The 17473-nt window shown below is 57.3% G+C and overlaps 4 protein-coding genes across 4 annotated transcripts; 3 read left to right on the top strand and 1 right to left on the bottom strand.

Annotated features, from left to right (window-relative positions):
* Window positions 1-492: 492 nt before the first annotated feature.
* On the top strand, window positions 493-4176 carry TRAVEDRAFT_75438 (uncharacterized protein; the record flags this gene model as incomplete). Its single annotated transcript, XM_008046894.1, has 12 exons — window positions 493-560; window positions 633-654; window positions 870-1294; window positions 1345-1369; window positions 1422-1542; window positions 1592-1844; window positions 1909-2479; window positions 2534-2581; window positions 2641-2987; window positions 3040-3174; window positions 3226-4076; window positions 4133-4176. The coding sequence occupies 12 exons, from the start codon at window positions 493-495 to the stop codon at window positions 4174-4176; spliced, it is 2910 nt and encodes a 969-aa protein (XP_008045085.1).
* Window positions 4177-5244: 1068 nt separating this feature from the next.
* Window positions 5245-5734, bottom strand: TRAVEDRAFT_85658 (uncharacterized protein; the record flags this gene model as incomplete). Its single annotated transcript, XM_008046893.1, has 3 exons — window positions 5245-5380; window positions 5453-5616; window positions 5648-5734. Coding segments are annotated over 3 exons (387 nt in total), but the record flags the coding sequence as incomplete, so codon positions are not given.
* Window positions 5735-9151: 3417 nt separating this feature from the next.
* TRAVEDRAFT_136180 (HET-domain-containing protein) lies at window positions 9152-10061 on the top strand (the record flags this gene model as incomplete). The annotated part of the gene is made up of 2 exons (XM_008046892.1): window positions 9152-9328; window positions 9489-10061. Coding segments are annotated over 2 exons (750 nt in total), but the record flags the coding sequence as incomplete, so codon positions are not given.
* Window positions 10062-14239: 4178 nt separating this feature from the next.
* TRAVEDRAFT_67500 (acetate--CoA ligase) lies at window positions 14240-17247 on the top strand. Its single transcript, XM_008046891.1, has 10 exons — window positions 14240-14383; window positions 14433-14484; window positions 14539-14688; window positions 14994-15500; window positions 15552-16127; window positions 16184-16376; window positions 16436-16522; window positions 16596-16656; window positions 16715-16853; window positions 16923-17247. Exons 1-10 carry the CDS (start codon window positions 14262-14264, stop codon window positions 17043-17045), a joined length of 2010 nt encoding a protein of 669 aa, XP_008045082.1. The 5' UTR covers window positions 14240-14261; the 3' UTR covers window positions 17046-17247.
* Window positions 17248-17473: the final 226 nt, after the last annotated feature.

Here is a 17473-nt window from a genome sequence, read left to right as displayed (position 1 = left end):
ACAGCGCCGCGATTTGACCCTCTTGAACTACAGCGACAGATCCCGTCCCGCCTACACAATGGGTTTCGGTCATAGAGTAATCTGCGGATATTTAGGCTGCTTCTCGAGGACTTGTATCCAGCCGCAGACTCTGCCATCCATGGCCACTTGTCATCCCTGACCGGAATTAAGTACAAGCAGTACCGTTGACCACACTGACTGACGAGAACTGAGGGGCTGGTAACCTCTAATGAGCTTCATTATTGCCACAGCTGGTCATATATTTAGTGGTATTCTTCGATGATTCTGCTAGAGTCCAAAACGCAGTAGATGACCTTGCAATGTGGAGACTGGGTATTCCGCAACCTATGATATGTTCTCGGGGTCGCCGGGATTTGCCGCCAACGCGTCGGTGGCGCAAGGTTCAATGGGCGCTAACGCGTCGCGTGTACATCGAAGACGCGTCGTTTTTCTCGAGCGTCGCGGCTTGTCCTTGGACCACTCACGGCCACCATGTCTGGAAACGCAGCGGCACTCAAACAGCGGGGCAATGAGCGGTTCAAGGCCGGAGATTTCCTCAGGTGCGCGTTTACCCGACATGATGCCACGGGCGCCGTCGGCTCATCAGCGTCTTGATCTCTCCTCCCATCCAGAGCTTCAGAACTCTACGCCCAGGTGAGTACTACGAATCGAGACACAAGGCGCATTGGAATATGTCTGGCCATCATTATTCCCTCGTACTGGATCCATCCTCGAAGAGCCTCGTCATTTTCGATGCAATCGCGTGTGCGACTTGCAGGGCGAGATGGCGACGAGTACTCTCCAACGAACTTCCAACCTTTTCCGTTTCTTAGGGTGGGAGACTAAATAATTTCGACTGCTTTTTCCAGGCTGAAAAAGCTGATCCGCGCGATGCGGTGTATCCCTCCAACCTGAGCGCCGCACTCTACGAAGCCGCGGACTATGCCACCTGCTCGGAAGCAGTCCTGCGCTCCTGGAAGCTCTTGAGAGGCCGCGAAGACGCAAAAGCGGACCTTACGGCAAGGCTCTCGGGGCGGCTTGCCAAATCTCTCTGTCACGGAGTCCGGGCAAAGACTGTCACATTGGACTCTCTCGCTGCGCATGGGCCGGATATCCAGCAGATGCGAAACGTTGCAGTCAAAACTACTGCAAGTTCAAGTTCTTCGGTCATCGAGGAACTGAATCGCGTTTGGAGCGAATGGGACGCCGTTAAAGCCGAAGCTACCGCATACGTGGAGAACGGAAGGGAGGGCTTGCGCGGGTTTTCTCGGTTGCCTATGTTTTATAAACCGCTGTGCGTTCTCCGTGCTCTTACCCCGGCTCTGAATACTCACCCATATCCAGCGATACCACGAGGGAGTTCTTTTCGGTAAGACGGTTACCGAGGCATCTGCATTTTGCACTCAACGACGGACACATAGATTGGAACCGACGACATCATCGACTTAACCGCCGGATGGGGCCCTGAACAGCTCTATCCACTGAAGTTCGACAAATTACCATCCCTTGATGTCGCGTTCCTGTTTGGAGGCGTCGGAGATGGTGGGTGTCATGGCATCTAACGGATCATCTGCCTCACTCTGCGTTGCAGGTCGTCACGCGTTTGGGACTATCGCTGGGCTCTCACAAGCCCTCACTAAACTGCCGAAAGCGAAGCGGTCGCAGTCCAACGCTCATCTCACTCTCCTCGACATTCACGACGGCACGATCGCGCGCGACCTATGCATCTTGTTGCTCTTGCACGAGCTGAACAGCACGAGCGATTCCACAGCGCGATCGGAGATCAAGGCTACGCTCACCTACACGTTCGGTGGCGTTGCAATGCCAGACTACTGCTATAGGCGGTGAGTAAGGCGACTGCACTGCTACCATTCGAGTGTCGGTACTGAGCATCGGGTATTCATTCAGTCTTGAGATGGTCATCAAGGATCTGCGCAAACGACTCGACTCGACTCCGCCCGACCTCCCCGCCTGGCTGTACCTCTCCTCGGACAGCGTCCCCGCCATCACGCCGACGCTCGACTACTGGCTGACGACCAAAAAGACGACCAAGCGCATGCTTGAGCGGCACTCGCACATGTCCCCGGACGACCCGCGAGCGGATATTGTCGCGTTCCACCCCGGAGGGAACAAAGATCGTCAAAAGGCGTTCAAGGACAAGAGGGACGCTGCGTACGCTCAGATCCGCACCGTGCTCCAGAGCTTGACCCCTGAGCAGCTCAGGACCTGGCCAATATTCTCACGGAACACGCCCGCGGCGGAGATGCTGGCGTACGTGCGAAACAACATGGAGACGCTTGTGGAGAAGTTCTGGAATGAGAGCAGGGGCGGCAAGGTGCCGCTGCACGAGGAGGCGTGGTACTGGACCACGAAGGTGTTCTTCCCGCCGCGGGAGCTGCTGAAGCGCCATCCGGGGTTCGACGAGGCATGGAAGCGCATCCGAAACAACGAGGAGATATCTGAATCTACGCAACGCAAGGTGGGCTCCATTTATTCATTGTGTCTTAAGTGGGTGCTGAATGAGACGTTCCAGCTCCAGAAGCAGATAGAAAGCGAGTGGAAGCCAAACATCACGCTCTTCGTGCGTATACGCGCGCTGCGCTTCTGTTTATCTAGTGAAATGACTATCCATATCTCCAGGACACTAAATGCGCCGATCCGAAGTGTTATCCGGATGCGGATGGCTACCCCGATTACACGATCGACATGTTCCACACGGTCGCGTACATGGACCACTTCAACAAGCGCAATGGGCCTCATGCACAGGACCCAATGCGAACGGACGAGAACATGCTCGCTGCCCTGGCCTGCGGGGCCTTCTTCGAGGAAGTCGCGGCTGCCATCAAATCGCTTGACGGGCATATCGTCGTTGAACTTATTTGTGGCGGCCTCTCCGATGAACTGCTGAAAATGCAGTGCAGAGGCGATGTAACACGTCCTGCGGAATTCCCGAGGAAGTACACAAGGATGTGGCTCAGCAACGTACCGTACGTTCGTCTCTTTTGCGCATATACGTACAAGGTTGATCGCATCGAGCAGGGACTATACGCATGGGACGCAGAACGTGATTGTCTATGCGATTCCGAGCTTGCAAGACGACCCACAAGCCGCCTTGGCTTTCAACTGTATGCTGAATACGATGGCGTGGGGTGGCGACGATGAATTCTTCACCACGTGCGTGATAGATATATTCCATCCGCGTGTTCGGTGCTGAAGATGATTCAGGTACACACTACTGCTCCCAACGGAGGTGTCCAGATACCTCGGGTGTCGTGTCATCGATTCCAAAGTCGTCATGAAGGTCTGTGTGCTCGGTTCCCACTCTTTGCCTCGCCCCCTTTCTTCGCTCGCAACCCGGGAAGAGCTCACCGCCTGGCTCACACGTGTCTTGTTCAATACCTTCATCCCCGCTCGCTCCAAACCCCGCCCGCACAACGTGCATGCCCCCCACAACCTCACGGCGTTCTTCGCGCTGCTCTTCTACCTGCACCACGTCGGGTACCCCGCGCACTGGCTCTCCGAATTCCTCGCGCGCGTGCTCAGCGGCAGCATGGTATCCGACATCCCTCGGTACGACGGGTCCTGGCCGATCCCTGTCACGGAGCGCCTTCGCCGCGTACCCTCGCGCCGCGTGCGCACCGACCCGTGGCTCGTCGACTTCGAGAACATCATCGCGACCGCGTACAACGCGCTCCCCTTCCCCATCGCCACCGCGCTCCCGGAGGACTTCTCGCGCGACATCACCGACATCCAGGTGTGGGAGGCGCAGGTGACGCCTGCGCAGCGCTTCTCCATGGATCCGTGGATGAACACCACTGGTTCCCCGTATGACCCGCGCACGTCGCTTCTGTTCTGGCGGCCGTTGGAGGTGGCGGCGAGCGCGCTCATCGGGGACATGGCGCGCATTTTCGAAGGGAAGGGCGAGCCTGCGCCTGGCACGTTCTTCGTGCTCACGATGCAGGAGTACGTGCAGTATGAGACTCGTATTCGGTTCAAGCTCAGTCGGAGGCGCGTCGCACGGATGCGGACGGAGAAGTGGAGTATGATGGCGTACCGGCATGATAATGGCCAGCAAGGTGAGTTTTACGCATCCGTAATATCCAAAAAGAGACTGATTGGTGAGCTGTTACAGCGACGCGTCCGGTTCCCGTCGAGAAGTGGACTCTTGTGACATAGGTATCTTGGAGCTACGTGCGCGCCCGTTCTTTAGTGTAAGTTGATTCTGCATGTCTTTCGTATCACCGTCCTAGTGCCAGTCATATGTTCTTGCTGCCAAGAGCCTTGGCGGAGACGACTCTGGTGTGCGGGCTGGTTCGAGTTCGCTCGGTTCGCGCGATCTATGGGCTCTCAAAAGTACGTATCATCTCCGTGAACCGACCATATGTGTGTATCCTTCTCGGCCGTCTCGTACATACTCACATATCGAATAGCTACTCGCGTGATTTCGAGGCCGATCGCACGATTTTCGATCGGTAAATACTTTACAGCTGAGCGTAGGTGCCTCGTACTGCTGTCCCACAGGCGTTACGGTCGGTGACGATCGTTCGGGACATTTGCAGGTACCCGCGTCGACTGCATCTGTCAAAGGGAGTGTTGGTAAGCACGAGGTAATACGGAGTATTGATAGACCTCACTAGCTCGAACCCGGACTTTCATAGTCTATACCGAACTGCCGGAGTCTTGCATCGCCCATAATAGAATGGGTCAGCGTCAAGGACTCTGGAACGCTACTCCGTCCGTCGATACGGGGTGAGAGTGTAGGTGAGGGAACCCGCAGCGAGTCCGTGCTCGAGGTAGCCGCGGAGTTAGGGGCTATACTGTCGTAGTCATGATCAAGACTCGTTACGGAGATCCGGCGAAGGGGTATGGCGACGGGGAGCACTTCCGATGTGGTTTGTTGCGTGAAGTGTATGGTTCCTTGTTGAGCTTGAATGGAAACGAGGAGGACGACCAGCGTCGGATACATCGCCTATATCGGCCATTAAGATGCCTAACATAAGGGTCCCGTACCGGTGGAAGAGCGTGCACGAGAGGGACTTACGACTAACATAGGAAAAGCTCCCTCGAACATTGAATCAAAGCCTGACCCGGCGCCCAAAGCCTGCCCATGGCTAAAACCAGCGTTTGTAGCGCCATATGCTTGAAGAGAAAACACGATGGCCTGTAGTCGAAACAAGATCCGCGGTGAGCGAAAACTGAATCTGAGCGAGGCCGGCACAATAATCCGAGAGACGAGGCGAGGTAGCTTAATGTAGCATTGTCACATACCCAAAGTATACAATACGCCACCCCAGACTCCGCGAGGAGAGTCAATATTCGCTGCGCCTGTGTGGTGACAGATAGACCATCCAGATTATCCTTGAAGATACGCCGATGCTCCCTGAACGACGCATGTCAGGGGTCCGTGAGGTTGAATCGTCGTCGAGACATTAGCACATTTAGAAATGCTTACCAAGCTTTATATGCAATGAGAGTTGTGGTAAAGATGTTACTCAGGAGGGACAGGCCCGAAGCAGCGACACCATACTTCGAAAACCAAGACGCCAATCCCGGTCCGGTGGCGATGATGGTTGGAGCTGCGACACCGGTCCCTGTGAAATAGAGGTTAGAGATTGACTAGCTGCAACGGCATATACTCACCGAAAACTGCGGTGACAGCGCCCACAGCCAGAGCTATGACCGCACGGTTCCTGGACCATATCACGCAGGCACGCCACCAGACTATTGCATCTCCTACAGCCACCTGCAAGAACGAACAAATGAATTCTTAGTTCTTTGCATAGCGCTCCTGAAACATACCGAGAGTGCGAACGCAATCGAGCTCATGGTAGTCGCTGGATTTGATCTTGTCCTTTCATTGAATGCACGGTCTTCGGCGGTTTGAATGTACTCCAGCTCAGCGCCGCCTATCAGATCCCGGCAGAGTGCGTTGCCAACCTCGTCGTCATGGGCGTTGTGCCAACCTACAACGCATTGGGCAAAAGGAAAAGACCGGAATTGAGAGAAAGTGGCGATCGACAACATCTCTCGGAAGTTGTTCGAGAGCCCAACCAGTAAATTCACCCAATATAGTGCACTGAGAATGTATAGCAGCAATATTGAGACGGCCAGTATCCTGCGCGAGCGCTGCTGTAGACCCTGTCTTCTGAGGGGGCAACCAGTAAGGTTTAAATTTATCATATGATTGCAAAATATAGATAGAGCATACGAACTTCAGGATGACAGCGGTGCATGCCATGAGACCGGTGAGAACACCTGTGTATGTGATAGATTAGTCTCAGAGACAGCACGATGAATACGACCAGGAAGATGCTTCACCCACCCCAGAGTCCCAAGCTGACTGCAACCACTCTGAACTGGTCGTAACTTGTTTGTAGGAGCTCCGATATAGCTTGGATAATGGTTTCTATTTCAGGACCCACTAGATCATGTGCTGTCGGGTAGTTCCACTGGTACCGGACGGTGGCCTGTGTAGCGGTGGGAGGGACCAGGCTTTTTAAGAGTATACTTGGAGACGGGGACATGACTGTGGAAGCGAGGCAAGCTGGCATGCAGGTGTTCTAGCTAGTGAGTTCATATACTCATGGACAAGGCAGCAGAGTATTTGTAACCTCACATGAGTATTGTGACAGGCTTCATCTCCACGATGTGATTGTATGGAAACCTGTGAAGAAAGCATCGCTCACGGAATTCCGCACGCAGCGGCGGGCACAGCCGTTGATATGACATTGTCCGCACAGGTTCCTTTACCAGCGTATTCACCGGAGAAGCATGCAATCGTCGTCACTCCGACGGAGCATTAGAATGGCCATCGAAATGCGACTTGGTATGGAGCAAGTCGCCCATGCTATAGGCTTCCGCAGATGTATGATATCTAGGTTTCTTAGTGACCGTTGTCTGAATTTTCGGTGAGGTGCACATATCACCGGGAGAACAACGTGCCCATTCGCACATCGATTTTTTGTCTTTGACGGTTCTGCGCTGCCACCGTTGTCGGTGCAGCGTACGCTATCTAACTCGAGCTAGTAGTCGGCCTCACGGACGACTTTGCGAGGACCGAAGTGAAGTTCGAGGGACGTAGCCCCATCGAACAACTCCTCGCTGCATCGCAACTCGAGCGCCGTTTCACAGCACATTCCGAGTGATCTTTCATCACTGTGGCTCTCGAGAAGTTAGGTGTGAGATGGAATTGCGTACCGGACACTTCTTCGGAGTTGCACATGAGATATCCTGATGGCTACGGTGTTGACGCATGCCGCCCGAGGCAACAGATCGATATTGATAGATGTTGGTAGGCTGTTACGCCTCGCGGCCGGCATGCATAACTATCGGGATGTGAGGGCTGCCGACTGCCAGCGAGCGCAGCGCCTTCGTCGTCTAGGATTCAGCGGTATCATGTAAGAGAAGCTTGGTGATGGAAAGGAGTGAGGCTCGAAGGGTGTTCTGATACAAGGATGCCTGTATTCGAGAGCGCTTTCAGCAACTTTAAGCCCTGCGCGCGGCAGGGTGGTACAAGATAATACCCATGCAGAAAACCTCACCGCTTTTTGGAGAGATCCAGTTCGGATAAGCCGTGGATTGGATGGACTATGGCGTGTTCAAGTGTACGAGGATACGGAGAGACGTGTCTGAATTCATTGCCAATACGGAGACCACAACAAATCGCACTGCCGCCGGTGCTACTGAACGCCACGGCAAACGCCGGAGTTTAAGCGCCGCCGTTTGGCAAACTCAAATTCTCACCGTACACCTCCTATGTATATCTCTATCCGACTTGAACTTGCAACCAGGTTCTTCAGGAAACGCCGCGCCCACGGACTCACGCCGATGGTCCCGGTGGTATCCACGCGCAGGATAGTGGATACCTTGGCTGAGGGGTTCAACTTAGAGAATGCCACACAGCACCCCCTGCTAGGCGGGCGGAGCGGCAGAGAAGTACTCATCGACTTTCGCATCACCCTCGGCCAATGCATCCGACATTCGCATTCACCGCGCATCCACAGCATCGGCGCAACACACCCATCAAGAATATCGACTGGGCCTCAAGGACGCCGTCGCAGACTCGCTGCACACGCTTCCCTGCTTCGGTACTACTGCTTGTGCGTCTTTAACAAGCGCTATCGCTCCGGGCGCGCATGGAGGATCGTTCAAGCTCATCCTCTCCTGTGGCGTTGTGCAGCACGAAGAAGAGTGCAGATTCGAGTTCATCCCGCGCACCCTCACGCTCACATCGGCCGATGAGAAGCAAAGGGAGCTCACGACTTGTTTATGTGTTAGTAGGTGATGCTCCGCACTTTTCTCCCGTCTTCAGTCCTTCGCGCTTACTCTCGCCTCTCGCCTCTCTGCGGGCATCATCCACATGCGCGGCGTCCACTCAAGATCTTCGGCTGTCCAGACATCCGCCCTCGGTCGGCTCGGAGGACCTGTCTCGGAGCGCCAAGGTACGTTGCTTTTTGAGTCGTCGAATCGAATCCGACTTCTTGCAATTCTCTCCTTGGACCGGACCAGTAAGTGTATTACGACGTGCTCAAGCGAACGCAGAAAGTGTTCCGACGCCGTCTCCGTCCTCCGGCTTCACACGGTTCGGATTGCAGGTCGGGCTGCCCAGGATAGAGCCGCGAAAATTCAGCAACGACACGTCCCCTGTTGCGACCCACCCGAGCTTCTCGCAGTCGCCTGCACAGAGGTCTTCACGGCCCACCATACTCCGTACGGCGACCACCGTAACTCCGATTGGAGGTTGTACCACGTTCCGTGAGTGGGATTTGCACTGCGGATTGGGTTCGGAACCATCAGTTCGCTTCAGTCGCGCTGCGTCATCGACTGTGCACGAAGTGTTCTACGCGGCGCGTTCTGGAGCGACTCGGAACAGCGCACTCACCTGACCCGTGCTTCTATCATAGCCGGGAGGAGCTACTTATTCATGTATCTGTAAATATACGACAGATTGGCGCTTCAAGAATCAAGGTGACTGTCTGAGAGGTCACAGTACGGCGCTAGCAAAATGCTGACAGCGGCTCTTCTCTTCCTCGTACGCTCGTCTCTCCATCCACGCTGCAAATTTACAACCTTCAGTGGCCGTACCGTGAGTTCTCTCACATCTGTTGCCGCTAGCGAAACAATCGCTCACGCTAGCGAGAAAATCCACAGTATGCCACGCTTCTTGAATACATACACGGGCGAGTTCGAATGGCATGATAACCCAGCCCGCGTTCGGTACGCTATACTCTCCCACACGTGGCGATCTGCCGCGGATGGAGGCGAGCAGTCTCTCGAAGACGTCAAAAAGCTGCAATCCGCAAGTTTTGTACCGGCCCAGCGACATGAAGTCGGATCCCAATCGGAGACGTTGTCGGACTCGCCGCGTTTATTGCGACCCACACTCGACCTGTATGTTCCTGATCATACCCATTCCTTAGTCAGAATCTTTACGCTCTGGGCTGGTAAGGACGACGTCACTGCTCGACCATCCCCACCTCTCTACGAAGATCAGCCAAGCCTGCCTGGTCGCGCGGATGAACGGCTTCCAACTCATTTGGATCGACTCGTGCTGCATCGACAAGGCGAGCAGTGCTGAGCTCTCGGAGGCCATCAACTCCATGTATGAGCTATACAGGCTCTCGGGGGCATGCTACGTTTACCTGGCGGATGTACCCGACGACGACCACCCACAGGCACTCGGTTCCTCATTCCGGTTCAGCAGGTGGCGCAAGCGCGGCTGGACGCTACAGGAGCTCATCGCACCCGAGCGCGTCATATTTCTGACTAGCACCTGGCGCTTTCTAGGCACGCGGTTGGGTCTTGCAACGACACTGGCAGATATAACCACGATAAGTGTCGATATCTTGGTTGGACACGCCAGCGTGGCGTCGATCAGCGTTGCGCAACGCATGTCGTGGGCCTCGTTGCGGGAGACAACACGCGTAGAGGACAGAGCATATTCCCTACTAGGCATCTTCGGGGTCCACCTGTCTCCAATCTATGGCGAGGGGGATAACGCGTTCCGTCGCCTTCAGGAAGAGATCATCAAGACCATCCCAGACCAGAGTATCTTCGCATGGGGAACAAGCTGCACCCTGCACTCCCTGACTCGAGGCGAGGTTGTCGGCTGGATAGACCCTGCACCTGATCCGGAGGTCTTGGCTCCATCACCATGGTATTTCTCCCGCTTTCTCTCTTCCAACGTCACTTCAATGTCGCCGGCGGCTTTCGCATCACGCATAGGACTGGCGATAGGGGACGTTCCGCCGCTACATTGCGTCTTCACTCCCCAAGGCGTCCGCGTCCAGCTCCTCTGCATCGACCTGACGGCGATATCGCAGATATTCCACGTCTTCGCGAGGGCGATGGGTCGTACGTTGCTCTGTAACGAATGTGCGCGGCTCGGCCGTGCACACATGCTTGCGCTCCTGCAATGTGAAGACTCGACGGGGTCTCTCATCGCCTTGCCTCTTTGTCGGCCTCCTCTGGGGGTCGGCGAGCATCCTGGCCTGGCGATCGCGACACACATCGACTGTGGCAGGCCGCTGGATCACGAACCATTCCGCACCGTCCGTCTGGCACGAACATCGTTGTCGGAGGTATGGCAGCACCTTCTGTCAAAGCCAGCCGAGGTGTCGCTCCTCAGCCAACAGTCCCGGCTTTCTTTGACGAAGTCCCACGTTACGATCCCGAAGAGTATCAAGCTCTGGCCACGATTTGGAACTCGATCCGTCCTCGATGTGCGGTTTTCACCCTGGTGCATCGAACAGTTATATGCCTTGGGGCTCACCGTAAGTCCCCTGCAGTCGAAGGACTGGATAGAAGAAGATGAGATGATGGGCCAGACGACGCTCTCGACATGTATCAGCTTCTACACCGTGGAACATGGAACATGGATGGCCCGGCTGGCAGTGATAAATCTTCACATCGTGCTACATTCCCTGTTCAGTGAGCACGGGGATCGCTCTCCGCAACCGGACACGTCGGTCTGCTTCACCATCACTCATTCGCTGGAGATGCACAGGTCCGAAGTGGTTGCTTTGGGAGCGGTGCCGCCGGCGCGGCGCACCCAGAGGCACAGATCCAGGTTCAGCTCGCTTTTACCCACCAACCCCTTGGCGAACGTTCAGTCCGTGCTCCATTTCTATCGATACTCGGACTCAGGCCTAGAGAACGAGCTTGTCGACGCGCGGATCTTCCGTGCTTCCCTTGAGCTGCCTTTTCGAAGCCCTCCAGCAGGCGACTCCGACGTCCTCTGGCTCCACGTCGAGATCTCGGAGAACATTTCTAGCTTGCCATTGCCTCCAGGTCACAAAGGGCATGCGGAAAGAGATGATCGGGAACGGCCGACTCGTCCGGATAGCCCAACTCCGGAGCCGGACCCTGACACGACTGACCTGTCCTGGCACACCATGATGGCATTCGAGGACGACACTAGCCCAACGTATACGGGACCCAGCGTCGCGCAGGGCCCACCCAAAGGCCCGGGAAAACCGTCCACGCACGACGCTCAGGACGAGGGTGTGCACGGCGATGAAGCCGGTGGCGACACAACGGGCAGTCCTCGAGACGACAAACCCCGTTCGTCCTCGGAGGTGCGCTTATCGGTATGCAGTGGTAGTGAAGTGCTAAAGGCTCACTCACAATACAGCCCATGGTGTTGTCTGCCCGCCACCATGTCCCCGGCATAACGAAGACACCAGGAAGTGTAGTCCTCGAGGCTCAGCCAGTGTCTCCGGAAACCGGTCGTGCTCATTGGGGCGATATCTCCGGGCCGCCGTCTTCGAGCTATAACAGTCCCGAAATAATCCAGCGCGACAACGATGCCTTGCGAGCACAGACGACGGACTTGGCCGCGCAAGTCGCTGCTCTGACGTCCCAGAACGCCATTCTGTCATCGCAAATCGCGGAGATCTTTTCGCGGCTCAAGTTGTCAGAGCAGAAGACGGTGCGTCGCGCATGTGTACGGCATTGGTATGAGTGAGGAAAGCCTGAGCTAATTGAATGTCTATGTACAGAGCGATGCTGAGGACGCTATCTCCCTCCCCACGTAACGAATCTGCCTATGCATGCGCACCTGCCGATGGTAGGACGTTCGCCGCGTTCGTAGGAGCAGAGAAGACAGAGGCGCTGGAGACGTCAGACGATGGACAGTAGTACAGAGGCAGGTGGCGGGCATACATCAGCAAACACGCCACATGTATGCGCAGGCATCTCTTGAATATCACCTCTTGCCTACTCACCGCTTTCAGTCAGCCAAGACCACCTTTATCGAAGCGCTACCATGTTTTTCTTCCGAGGCGTCCCTCTGGATCACACTTCTCATGGAACTACTCCACGATACCGGCTTCGAACGTGATACGTTGTCTAAGCGAGCACGGAAAGCGTTCGGACAAATCTGAAGTTCTCCGGCTTCGCACGGTCAGAACCGCAGGTCGGGCTAGGTGGCCAGGAGGGAGCTGTCGGAAGCTTCAGTACCTAGACGCAGTTGCCGTTAATGAATGCCGTTGGGCTCTGCGCCACATGCTGCGGGTTGCGTTCAGAACGAAGGTGTCCACCTCAGCCATACCGCGTCATCGGCTGCTGTGCACGGAAACCCTTCTATTTACTTACGAGGAGCGTTCCGGAACTGCCCATCTGACCCGTGCTTCCATCAAAGCTGCGGACTTGCGGAAAGAAAGAAAAGAAGCGCACAACTCACCTTCTCGCCCAATTGCACGACGAATCCTGCAGAGCCGTAGGACCCCTGACAATCCTCCTAGATGCCTTACACGGCGGGCCACAAAATATCGCGTTTTGGTCCGGGCAAGATTTGGGGCCTCTTAGGCGGTTTTGGTCCGCGTCGTGTGTAAGACATACGCACCGAGGGACCCGTTTTGGTCCGGGAACTGTGTAAGGCCGTTCAAAAACCCGAAATTTCGCTCGACGCGACCCCAAATCTTGTCCTGAATCAGAGTTGGTCCGGGCGTGTGTAAGGCCTCGCGCGTCCAGAACGCCGTTTTTGGTCCGTTCTGTGTAAGGCATAGAGCTCCTAGAAGCCTCATTTTGGTCCGGGCACTGTGTAAGGCATCTGGCAGGATTGTCAGGGGTCCTAGAGCCGTCCGTACGTCTTCCGCGAAGCTCTTCGCGCTCGTCTCGGTGACGAAACCCGTCGCAGCTTCCCACAGGCGCCAATTCCGAACGCCTCGGAAATCACGCCCGCAGGACGCGCCTCCCCGCTGACCACGTCGCAAATGGACAGGAATCCGTAGCGTTTCCGTAGATATCGCGAGCTGGGCGAGACGGCGCGTAGCGGAGTGCGCGGAAGGCGAAGCGCGTGAAACTCGTCCGTCGGGCGGGATAGGGGCGCACGCTTGCGCGGATGCGGACGACGTGCACACACTGCTATAGCCAGGGGAGGGTGCGAGCGAGGGGCGTCGTCAAGTGTTCTACGGCCATCTTGGGCGTGTCAGCAGGGCAGAATGCGGTTGTGGGCGGCAGGCACGGCGGGCGGAGGCTTGTCTGGGCAACCTGCGCATTCCAACTCGGGGTGACAGGCTGAGCCTACGGCAGCGCATGAGTGTGCGATCGCAGTTTGTGATCGTGTATGAGAGTGCGTTCCCCGCGTCCGATCAGCTCGAGGAGGAGTTCGGGGGTCAGGGGATCATGAATGTGGGGGGCGCCGTACCGTTGCAGTTCCGTCCGTACGAGCGTCTCGCGTTCCCTCGGACGAGTGCTGAGTGCGCCCCTTTCCGACGTTGCTGGGTGTTGCAGGATGTCACTGTTTGCTTGAATGCTGCCTGGAGAGATCTTCCAAGAAAAGAGCGACGTGTAAAGTGCGTGGGTGCCCGGCGACGTCGGAGGAAGAAGACAGGAACGTTGGACGACAGCACTCACGGCGTTCAAGCTCGCCCCCGTCGCGGGCCCGCTCTACCACCCCGCATCTCCGCACACGTAACGAGGCTGCTCGCTGTCGTGCCCCGCATTTCATTCGGTCTCCGAGCTAGCCCATGGAGGAGTGTCGACGCCAAGGTGTGGGGGAGGGCGGAAGACCGCATTTAGCGGTGGGGAAGAGGCTAGGCCGGAAAGGGGGCGGGCGCTACCCCGCATTCCGAGCTGGCGGAGGCGCGCACGGAGGATAAGAACGAATTCAGGGGCAAAAGTCAGGAAATGGCCGTGATCTGACTGGATCACGCGCCCATTTCGCGCGATGTATAATAGTCACCCGCCAAGCTTAAAGCCCTTCCCCGCCCGCCCCGACTCGGAACTCTACCCACCGCACCTCTCCTCCCACTACCACCATGGCCTCCGCTGAAGTGCCCGCAGAGGACACCCACCACAGGGTCCCCACCCACCCCATCGCGCCCCGCCTCAAGAACGGCCATAAGACGCCGCACATTGGCCCGCACATCCATGCATACAAGTACCGAGCGCTGCTTCCCGCCGATTCGTCTGAGCTGACCATCGCGCAGGTCCCTTCATTCCCAGACCGTCGGTCACGAGAGCGATGCCTGGTGGGCGAAGGTACGTGCTTAATTCTCCAGGCGCGATCCCGTGCTCACGCGCCGATCGTCCTAGACCGCGAAGCAGACCCTCCACTGGGATCGTCCCTTCCAAACCGTCCGTGCCGGAGACTTCGAAACGGGCGACATCGTCTGGTTCCCCGAGGGCGGCCTGAACGCGTCGTACAACTGCGTCGACCGCTGGGCGTTTAAGCACCCGGACAAGGTGAATACCCGTCCCCATCGTGTTTCCACACGCCGCCCCAAGCGCCGCGCGCACTGCGTGGGGACGCGCGCGGAACCTGCTTTCCGTCTGCGCTCCCCGTACTTGCGATTGGTCGCTAAGTACGCATGAGACGACTTTGCGATTGCGCGCTGCATGGGCACACACTCGGATTCTCGTATGACTACAGCGGTGCCACGGCCCGCCGCGCGATCACGTGCCTTATACACCGGCCGCGCTGCTGCTCCCTCAGCCTGCGAGCTCGACATCTCCCTCACGAATTGCGCTGACCACCTTATCGTTGATAGACCGCCATTATCTACGAAGCAGACGAGCCCAACGAGGGCAGCTACATCACGTATGCACAGCTCCTCCGCGAGGTGTGCTCCGTCGCGAATGTTCTCAAGGAGTTCGGTGTGAAGAAGGGCGACACCGTCTCGGTGTACCTGCCTATGACCTGGCATGCGGTCGCTGCGTTCCTCGCGTGCGCCCGTATCGGTGCGGTGCACTCGGTCATCTTCGCTGGGTTCTCCGCGGAGTCGCTCCGCGACCGTGTGCAGGACTGCAAGTCGCGCGTGCTCATCACATCCGACGAGGGGCGCAGAGGCGGCAAGACGATTGCGACGAAGGTCATCGCGGATGCGGCGGTGAAGGAGTGCCCGCTCGTCGAACATGTTCTGGTGCTTCGCAGGACAGGCAACGAGGTGCCCTGGACTGCCGGCCGCGACAAGTGGTGGCACGAGGAGATCGCCAAGGTCCCGCGCTATTGCCCGATCGAGATCATGTCCTCTGAGGACCCGCTCTTCATTCTTTATGTAAGTCGTAGTGCCACTTCTCGTCAAATGCGCATACTAAAACTTGGACAGACCTCCGGCTCCACTGGCAAACCGAAGGGTGTCGTCCACACCACTGGCGGCTACCTGCTGTGCGCCGCGCTCACGGTCAAGTACGTTTTCGACGTGCACCCAGACGACAAGTTCGCGTGCATGGCCGACATCGGCTGGATCACCGGGCACACGTACATCGTGTACGGCCCGCTCCTGAACGGCGTGACGACAACCGTGTTCGAGTCCACGCCCGTCTACCCCACGCCCTCGCGCTACTGGCAGACGGTCGACAAGCACCAGATCACGCAGTTCTACTCCGCCCCGACCGCGATTCGTCTCCTGCGCCGCCTTGGGGAGCACCACGTCCAGGACCACGACCTCGGCTCGCTGCGCGTGCTGGGCAGTGTCGGCGAGCCGATCAACCCCGAGGCGTGGCACTGGTACAACGACCACGTCGGGCGCAAGCAGTGCGCCATCGTCGACACGTTCTGGCAGACCGAGACGGGCTCGATCGTCGTCACGCCCTTCCCCGGTGCCATCGAGACCAAGCCCGGATCCGCAACTGTACCGTTCTTCGGTATCGAGCCTGCGATCCTGGACCCCGTCAGCGGCGAGGTACGTCATGTCAAATCTATTGCTCGTACATCCCGACTGACTCGGACGCGATGCAGGAATTGGTCGGGAACAGCGTCGAGGGCGTGCTCGTGCTCAAGCGCCCCTGGCCGTCAATTGCGCGCACGGTGTACCAAGACCACAACCGCTACCTGGAGACGTACATGAAGCCGTACCCCGGCTACTTCTACACGGGCGACGGCGCCGCGCGCGACGAGCACGGGTACATCTGGATCAAGGGCCGTGTCGATGGTGAGCGCCCCCGCGCACCCCCATGACCGCGCAGACGAGCTAACGCGAGACGGACGCAGACGTGATCAACGTGTCTGGCCACCGACTCTCGACGGCCGAGATCGAGAGCGCGCTGATAACGCACGCGGGCGTCGCCGAGACCGCAGGTGCGTCCGGTCATGCGCCGCACTAACTCCCCTGTCTCCTCCTGGCTAGCGTGCTGATGCGCTATTGCGACAGTGGTGGGCACTGCGGACGAGCTCACTGGGCAGGCCGTGTACGCGTTCGTGACGCTCAAGCCGTAAGCACTCCTGTCTTTTGTGCGCCCATGCGCGACATGTGCTGACTTGCTCTCGCAGGGAGTTCGCGTACGACCCGAACGACGAGGCGGGGCTCATCAAGGAGCTCACGCTCGCGGTGCGCAAGGTCATCGGGCCCTTCGCGGCACCCAAGAAGATCTTCATCGTCTCGGACCTGCCGAAGACGCGTTCTGGGAAGGTGCGTTTTCCCCCTGCCTCCTTTGCGCGTGTTGCGATGTTGCGATGCTGACATGCGCGCGCTATTTAGATCATGCGCCGCGTGCTGCGCAAGATCGTCGCGGGCGAGGGTGACCAGCTCGGGGACCTGAGCACGCTCGCGGAGCCCGCCGTCGTCGACCAGATCAAGCAGAAGGTCGCCGCGCTCTCATGAACAACGCTGGTTGGGATGGGTGTGCTGCCGCTCTCACATGTATCTATATCTTGGATCTGCGGTGGGGTGCTAATGGGTCTGGGGATGGTTCTGGGGAGGGGCGATCCGACTGACTAGTCAGTCATGTCGTGAGACTACTTGTGTATACTGTACGATAGCATTACTGGATACCAGACGAATTTAAAGCACGTTTCTTGATTCAGCGCGCGGATGAGGGGTGCGCTTGCGTGTTGGAACTTTCCCATAGGATGTATGGGGCTGGTAGGTGGTCGGGACGTTGAACTCTCAGCAGGAGGGAGCCGTAGACGCGAAGTAGCTAATCATGGCGGGGATTCTGAGGCGATTTGGCTTCGACCGGCATGCCATTGAAATACTATGCAAGCAGAGAGACTGTCGCTCCTGCACAGAATTGACATGATAGCCCGACC

This window comes from Trametes versicolor (assembly GCF_000271585.1).
Source record: "Trametes versicolor FP-101664 SS1 unplaced genomic scaffold TRAVEscaffold_15, whole genome shotgun sequence".
Lineage (NCBI taxonomy): Eukaryota > Fungi > Basidiomycota > Agaricomycetes > Polyporales > Polyporaceae > Trametes > Trametes versicolor.
The sequence above is the reverse complement of the archived record's forward strand: the minus strand, read 5'-3'. Positions and strand labels throughout refer to the sequence as shown.

Bases quoted from the DNA above. Each gene is read 5' to 3' on its own strand.
- TRAVEDRAFT_67500 (XM_008046891.1), top strand. From the start codon at position 14,262: ATGGCCTCCGCTGAAGTGCCCGCAGAGGACACCCACCACAGGGTCCCC. The intron at 16,128-16,183 runs GTACGTCATGTC...GACGCGATGCAG, and splicing joins TGGACCCCGTCAGCGGCGAG to GAATTGGTCGGGAACAGCGT. The intron at 16,377-16,435 runs GTGAGCGCCCCC...AGACGGACGCAG, and splicing joins GATCAAGGGCCGTGTCGATG to ACGTGATCAACGTGTCTGGC.